General features: G+C 53.4%; 1 protein-coding gene across 1 annotated transcript; it reads left to right on the top strand.

Annotated features, from left to right (window-relative positions):
* Positions 1-249: 249 nt before the first annotated feature.
* Positions 250-7,870, top strand: LOC113837213 (potassium channel subfamily K member 6). Its single transcript, XM_027430559.2, has 3 exons — positions 250-571; positions 7,056-7,451; positions 7,647-7,870. Exons 1-3 carry the CDS (start codon positions 250-252, stop codon positions 7,868-7,870), a joined length of 942 nt encoding a protein of 313 aa, XP_027286360.1.
* The last annotated feature ends 246 nt before the right edge of the window (positions 7,871-8,116 follow it).

An 8,116-nucleotide genomic window follows, 5' to 3' on the forward strand; every position in this document is an offset into this window, starting at 1 on the left:
AGCAGTCGGGCGGGCTCCACCCTCCCGGGTCCCGTCCCCACACCTGGCGTTTGGGCGTGCCTCAGTTTCCCAGTAGCTGGGCGTTCCGTCGGCCCCGCTCCTCCCCCCCACCCCACCCCCACCCCTCTGCCTCTTCCTCTTCGGGGCGTCGGTGGCGGCGCCTGGAGCTCCCGGAACTAGAAGCAGCGGAGCGCGGGCGGTGGGCCGGCGGGGGCCACGTCAGCGGGTGGCGGGGACCGTGCGGGCACCATGCGGCGGGGCGCGCTGCTGGCCGGTGCCCTGGCCGCCTACGCCGGCTACCTGGCGCTGGGCGCGCTGCTGGTGGCTCAGCTGGAGCGGCCGCACGAAGCCCGGCTACGGGCAGAGCTGGGGTCGCTGCGGGAGCAGCTGCTGCGGCACAGCCCGTGCGTGGCGGCGCCCGCCCTGGACGCCTTCGTGGAGCGGGTGCTGGCGGCCGGACGGCTGGGGCGCGCAGCGCTGGCCAACGCCTCGGGAGCCGCCAACGCTTCGGACCCCGCCTGGGACTTCGCCTCGGCGCTCTTTTTCGCCAGCACTCTGGTCACCACCGTGGGTAAGTGAGTGCCAGCCTCCCAAGTCCCTGGCCAGAGCCCGTCCGGGGCCTTCGAGACACACCTGCATCCAAATCGTCGTCTCGGGGGCTCGGCATCCTTTCAGAACCACCCCACCCCAGTTCCAACTCGGAAACGGACCCCCCACTGGCCTCAGCTGCCCCTTTTGGCAAGCCAAGTCTTCCTCTCAAGTAGTAAACACCCCTTAACTTTTCTCACAGCATCTGGGCCCCCTCTGGTGCCTTTTGTTTGTTTGATCTTGAGATAACACATCCCCTTGGAGCCCGGGTTGGCCTGGAACTTCATCTCCCTGCCTCAGCCTTCTAAAATGCTGAGATGACAGGTGTGGGCCACCAGGCCTGGCTGCACTCTTGTCTTAACCCCCTTGGCCTAGGATTATCGTCCACTATCTGCAAGGGCCTGGCCCTTTCCTTGGGCCTCTGACCCCCAGGGCTGTGTCCACATCAGAGTTGGCACAACCATCTCTTCCAGCCTTGTCCCCTGAGTCCAGATAGGTCCTTCCTGGAACAGCGCACTTAAGCTTCCTCCTGAATTCAGTTTCCCAGGGAACACGAGATGCAGGACCGGGGACTAAACTCAGGCCCTTATGCATACTGGTCAGCAATCTCAGGGCAGCATCACTGTTAGGATAAAGCTCCAAGGCGGTCCTTGGGTGGGGGACCATGGCTGATTCCATGGAAGGCGAGGGTGACCAAGGCAGAGGGACAAGCACGCCAGGCAGACAGAGTTTAAGTGAGAAGTCTTATTAGAAAGGGGTGGGGGGAGAGGCATAGAGACATAGGGTCACGAGACAGGGGACAGAAGAGAAGAGGAAGACAGGAAAAATCCTGTCTGCCCCAGGGGGACAGCAGAAAGAGAGCGCTGAAGAGCAGAAAGGGAGCAGAGCTGCAAAGAGAGCATAAGTGGGCGGGGGTCGGTCTTTTATTTTCTCGGAGCTGAGGACCGAACCCAGGGCTTTGCCAGGCAAGTGCTCTACCACTGAGCTAAACCCCCAACCCCTCGGGGAGGGGGGATGGTGTCTTTCTTTCTTTCTTTCTTTCTTTCTTTCTTTCTTTCTTTCTTTTATTTTTTAATTTTTTTAAAGATTTCATTTATTGTGTATACAACATTCTGCTTCCATATATATCCTCACACCGGAAGAGGGCACCAGATCTCATAATGGATGGTTGCGAGCCACCATGTGGTTGCTGGGAATAGAATTCAGAACCTCTGGAAGAACAGCTGGTGCTCTTAACCTCTGAGCCATCTCTCCAGCCCGGTGTCTTTCTTTTAAAGGGGTCCTTTGCACCTAAGTGCAGACTAGTACTCATGGAACCCTAGGCTAGCCAGAGAGAGTACTGCCGGAGTGCATTCTGCCAGGTGACAGGGTTAGGCCAGCATAATGCCTGAATACCAACAACCACTGGAGGCCTGTCTTCTAGGAGAGACCTGAGATCATTTCTGGAATCCCTTCCACTCTGGGTCTCTCTTCAGAAAGAGCCCCAGACCGAAGGCACCCATCCCTCTCTGTCCCCATATTTCCCAGTCTGACACAGGACTCAGCCCATCATTCCACCTCTCCTGTATTGCCAGGATTTCTCCCGATGTTCTGCTCTAGCTCAGTATTCCTGGATCAGCAGCTGGGGTTAAGACCGGAACAAACTCCACTGGTAGTGGCGCACACCTTTGCTCCCAGCACTCGGGAGGCAGAGGCAGGCGAATCTCTGTGAGTTTTGAGTCCAGCCTGGTCTACAGAGTGAGTTCCAGGACAGGCTCCAAAGCTACACAGAGATCGAAAAACCAACCAGCCAAACAAACAAACAAACAAACAAACAAAGAACTCATAGGGTCCTTCAGGAAGAATCATTGGCTGTCCAGCTTGAATCCCACCCTCCCTACCCCCTTTCCCACCCCCCCTCACCCCCAAGGCGAGACTCCCTACCCAAACTACCTCCAGCAAAACCTCTAGCCCTTTCCAAAATGAGGATGGACCTCGGAGGTCTCTTTCTGTTCATAGGTGAGGAGGGTTGAGGTGTCGCTCAGCAGAATGCTTGCCCAGCATGTATGAATGAGGTCCTGAGTTCAGTCCTCAGTACTGCAAAAACTGAACCCTAACCCTGTGAATGAGACTCCCATCCCTTCTCCAGACTGGGACCCTGCTCAGTGAGAACAAATCCCCACCCCAGATCACAGTCCAAAGCCTTGACTTTCTCCACCTGCTGCTCGCCCCCCCCCCAGCCCCCCATCTCCCCGCAGATGGCCAATATGCTCACTATGGACTTTCCAAACAGGGGGATGCCCTGGGGCTGGACCTCCTCCACGCCCCACAGCTGGGGCTTCCCTTGCCTCCCAGCCCTGCCCCAGCTTGAAACAGGCCAGACTCTCTACCTGGGACACTCAAGGCCCATTACCCACTCCACCCTTGACAACCCAGCAAGGACCTTAGCAATGTCTGCCTCACTACTTCCTTTGTTTACCCTGGGATTTAGGAGCTCTGGCTTCTTGAGAGCCCCTCACCCAATCCTGATGAAATCAACTGGCGCCTGTTCCTCATTCCTGTGGAACCAGGACGGCAAGATCTCATTTTACACCAGGGCCCTGGTCTTGCTTGAAGGTTATGGTCTCCCCAGCTGGGCATGGCGGTACACACTTCAGTAGTTAGGAGGTGGGAGCAAAGCAAGTGAACCAGTCTGGACTGCGTGAGACCTTGTCTCCACAGAACAAAGCAGTCTGTGGGGAGGAGTGCTCCTGAGAAGAACCCCAGCCCTCACGTAAACGCTGAGCATAGCTGCTGAGCATAGCTGTGAAAGCCTGCGACCCCAGCGCTGGGGCAGAGACAGGGAGCTGTGTAGCTGAATCAGCAAGCTTCCGGTTCAGTGAGAAACCCTGCTTAAGGGAATAAGCTAAAGAGGGAGTGTGCAGGACCTCAGACATCCTCCTCTGGCCTCTGCCTGAGGAGACACACCTGTGCACATCCATTCATATACCACACAAAATGAAATGAAATTAAACACCACCTATACACAAATATCAGCACTCTGCTGACCTTTCTTTGAGACCCATTCAGGTAGGACCCACCCTTACCTGTAACCCCCAGCCCTTAAGAACTCTGGGAAGTTCCTCCTGGAAAGTCCCTTCCAACCTCACACCACAGACCTGGGGAACTCCCCCCCCCCCCCCCCGCCAGGCCAGGCTCTGCTGCTCTACAGCCCCCTCCCTTGCGGTGAGGTGACCCCTTTGGGGGATTTCAAACAGGGAAAGAGGCTGAGCCACACCTGCTTCTCCAGCTCACAGCATCACAGAACCGTGGGTGGCCCATTTGGGGCCCTCATTGTGCGTGACCAGCAAACTGAGGTCACTGGCAACAGGGCAGGGTGACTCTTCACAGAAAAGAATGAAGCCATATCCCCCGAGGCCAGCTGTCCCCAGCTTCCTGAAGCTGGCCTGACCTGCTTTGGACTTCCTTGGAGGACAGTGCTGAAGCAGACACTTGTGTCTCTCTCTCTTTCTCCTCCCAGATTCTGACTTCTGGCTGGTCAGCCCCTGGCACTGGTAGAGGGACAAGTGAGGGGAGACAGACAGACAGACAGACAGTGAGGCACAGCCTGGCTGAGCAACTGCACAGCTGCCCAGAATACCCACTTCTCAGCATTTTATGGGACTTGCCACATCCAGGCTTTAACTCAGTCAACAAAACAGACTTGTAAGGAAGCTACCATTTATTGTCTGTCTGTCTATCTATCAACTATGAAGCTAAGTCCTGGAGAAGCTGGCCAAGTTGCACATGGTCACATAGCTAGGAGTGTAGAACATTGTGACACACGTTTTTAGTCCTGGCTCTCCAGAGGCAGAAACAGTGGGCCTGCTACAAGTTCTAGTCCAACGAAAGCTACATAGTGGGACCCTGTCTCAAAAACAAGTAACATTAGTAGAGGCTGCTGAAAAGAGACAGTGAAGGTCTGTTTTCCACGATTCTAGTGCTAAGGAGTCTTCCCAGCTGGGGAAATAGCAGGCTGAGTGGTTCCAACCAGTTTTGGTGACGTAGTCTATATCAGGTACACTGGTCCTGATGGAGCTTGTGGAAAAAAATCTAGTTCCTTCTGCCTCTGTGGATGGTTCCCCTAATTTAAAATCTGGAACCCAGTGGTCTGTTTTGTCACCGCCCCCCCCCATGTTCTGCTCTGAGATTTTTGGTTCCACCAAACTGTGCAGGTCTTTTGAGGTCAGTTCTGAAAGCCAGCCTGTACAGTTAGTGGGAACAAGGAAGTTCTGTTTTAGGGCTCATGCATATAGCTTGGCATGCAAAAAGAAAAAGATAATGTGGTCAGGCCTGGTGGGACAGGCTTGTAGTCCCAGCTATCAGGACGGAGGATCCCAATGTCAAGGCCTGTCTGGAAGATTCAGTGGGATCCTGTCTCAAACTAGGAAATAAGAGAGGTGTGGGGTTCAGTTGTAGAGCGCACCTACCTGCCTAGGATACGCCAGGGGAACAGCTTGACTCAGCCAGCAGGAGAGCCGCTTTGGAGAAGTCACCAGGAAGGGACATGATGGTGTGTGTGTGTGTGTGTGTGTGTGTGTGTGTGTGTGTGTGTGTGTCCTGAAAGAACTCAACACTTGAATATATCTAAACAGCACACCACAGGGTCAGCGATGGAAGATTACTAAAATCTAAAATAAATCATGAAGATAAGGTAGAGGAGAGGGGGGCTGGAAGAAAGGCTGACAGGGAGTGAATGATAATGCCAGGCTTGGCTGACACTAGCAACCTCAGCTCTCAGGAGACTCATGCAGTGGCTAAGGGCCCTTAGCTGCTCTTGCAGAGGACTCGGGTTTAGTTCTGAGCACACTCACAGCAGCTCACAACTGTCTGGAACTGCACTTCCAGGAGATCTGGCCTCTCTTCTGAGCTCCCCAGACTCCTGCACACATGTGGTGCACAGACATACATTCAGGAACACACATATACATATAAAATTAAAATAAATGTTTTTTTTTAAGTCTGAAGCAGATCGATTGCTATGAGTTTAAGTGCATCCAGAATGACACACATCCCCCAAAAGAGGAATAAAAACTTGTTAAATACATGTTAGAAAAAGCCATAATAAACCCATTATTTTGTACAGTTATTTTTGTTTTTTTAAAGATTTTTATTTACTTATGTATACAATGTTCTGCTTGCACATTTGCCTGTGTGTCAGAAGAGGGAAGAGGGCACCAGATCTCATTACAGATGGTTGTGAGCCACCGTGGGGTTGTTGGGAATTGAACTCACAACCTCTGGAAGAGCAGCCAGTGCTCTTAACCGCTGAGCCGTCTCTCCAGCCCTATTGTGTACAATTATTATACACGAATTGAAAGGTTACAAAAAGGCCAGATGTGGTTGCTTGCCTGTGACCCCAGCACCTAAGGAAGATGACAGCAAGATCATGAGTTTCAGTGCATTGTGGGCACAGCAGCCGTATGACAACACAAACAAATAAATGCAATTTAAAAATACATGTAATTTAAATTGTATTACTCTTAATAGATTTACTATTTTATGAGGATTTGCCTGTATGTATGTATATATATATGCACCGCAGGCATGCCTGATGCCCAAGGAGGTCAGAAGAGACAGAGGTAGACAGATCTCGGTGAATTTGAGGCCAGGACCCCCTAGAATTCGTGTTACAGATGGTTGTTGAACCACTATGTGGGTGCTGAAAATCCAACTTGGGTCCTTTGCTAAAAGCAAGCAAGTACTTACAACTGTTTAGCCCAAAATACATGTAATAATAATTAATAGTAATAATTTTAAAAGGCAAAAAGAGGAATTCTTACTAAGTTTGGCTTAAACCTCCCTGAATGAAGCCTGGGGCCTCACTTGTGCTAGACATGTGCTCTACCACTGGTCCAAAGAGTCAGCATCAGGCTGGAGAGATGGCTCAGACTCCTCTTCCAGAGGTCCTGAGTTCAATTCCCAGCAACCACATGGTGGCTCACAACCATCCATTATGAGATCTGGTGCCCTCTCTGGTGTGCAGATATACATGGAAGCAGAATGTTGTATACATAATAAATAAAATCTTAAAAAAAAATGTCAGCATCATTAAAACCTCATCCCTGCTGGGTGGTGGTGACTCACGCACTCAGGAGGCAGAGGCAGAGGCAGAGGCAGGCAGATCTTAGTGAGTTTGAGGCCAGCCTGGTCAACAAAGGGAGTTCCAGGACAGCCAGGGCTGTTACACAGAAAAGGCCTGTCTTGAGAAACCAAAAAAAAAAAAAAAAAAAAGAAAACCAACAACAACAACAAAAAACCCCTCAAAGCAAGTGCACTGGGACGAGTGAGTCCAGATGTTTTCCCTGGGCTTTAGAAGAAACCATAGCTCTTGGATGGAGGTGTCGGCAGTGGAGACAAGAGAGGATTGGGGGGCATTGGGGGTTGGGAGGAATTCAGGCCTCAGCTTGTGGCGGTACCAGTGTGCAGGAGGACTCCTCTCCCCACAGGCTATGGCTACACCACCCCACTGACAGACGCAGGCAAAGCCTTCTCCATCGTCTTTGCGCTCCTGGGCGTGCCCATCACCATGCTACTTTTGACCGCCTCAGCCCAGCGCCTGTCACTGCTGCTCACCCACGCACCCCTGTCCTGGCTGAGCTTGCGTTGGGGCTGGCACCCCCAGCGGGCAGCTCGCTGGCACCTGGTGGCCCTGCTGCTGGTCATAGTGACTGTCTTCTTCCTGGTGCCAGCTGCGGTCTTCGCCTACCTTGAGGAGGCCTGGAGCTTTCTGGATGCCTTCTACTTCTGCTTCATCTCGCTGTCTACCATTGGCCTGGGGGACTATGTGCCTGGGGAAGCCCCGGGCCAGCCTTACCGGGCCCTCTACAAGGTGCTTGTCACAGGTGAGCTGGACCATCTGGGCATCTGCGGGCTGGCAGTGGTGGGGGGGGAGGGTTCTCAGGAAGAAATGGCCCTGTCCTAAGGGGTGGTAAAGGGATCCCAAAAGCCACCCAGCTGTCCCAGGGGAGAGGCACCTGTAGGACCACATCCCTGCCCTGGAGTCTGAGCCTGAAGCTGGCCCCTCTCCATGCCTGCAGCATACCTCTTTCTGGGCCTGGTTGCCATGGTGCTGGTGCTGCAGACTTTCCATCATGTGTCTGACCTCCACGGCCTCACCGAACTCATCTTGCTGCCCAGCCCGGACCCTGCCAACCTCAGCCAGGATGAGGACGATCAGGTGGACATTCTGGACACCCGGACAGATCTACACCAGCGCCTCTCTGCTGGCTCCCACACTAACTACGCCTCCATCTCCAGGTAGCTGGGCAGGTGCCCTCAACCTGGACACACCTGGCCCGGGCATTGGGCCCCATGTGACTAGAGTGCACCAACAGGAATGCCCACACATGTTCTCCTGTCTTCATAGCACTCCACCCCAAGGTGAGGTGTGGTTGCTCTGCTCCCCTGTCCTCAGCTCCTCAGGGAACCACTACAATCATTTTCTCCTCCTTCCTTCCCCCACTTTTCTTCTCCCGCTCTGACCACTTTGTTGGTAGAGTGGGTGGTT

The sequence above is a fragment of the Cricetulus griseus genome, chromosome 9 (assembly GCF_003668045.3).
Source record: "Cricetulus griseus strain 17A/GY chromosome 9, alternate assembly CriGri-PICRH-1.0, whole genome shotgun sequence".
NCBI classification, from domain to species: domain Eukaryota; kingdom Metazoa; phylum Chordata; class Mammalia; order Rodentia; family Cricetidae; genus Cricetulus; species Cricetulus griseus.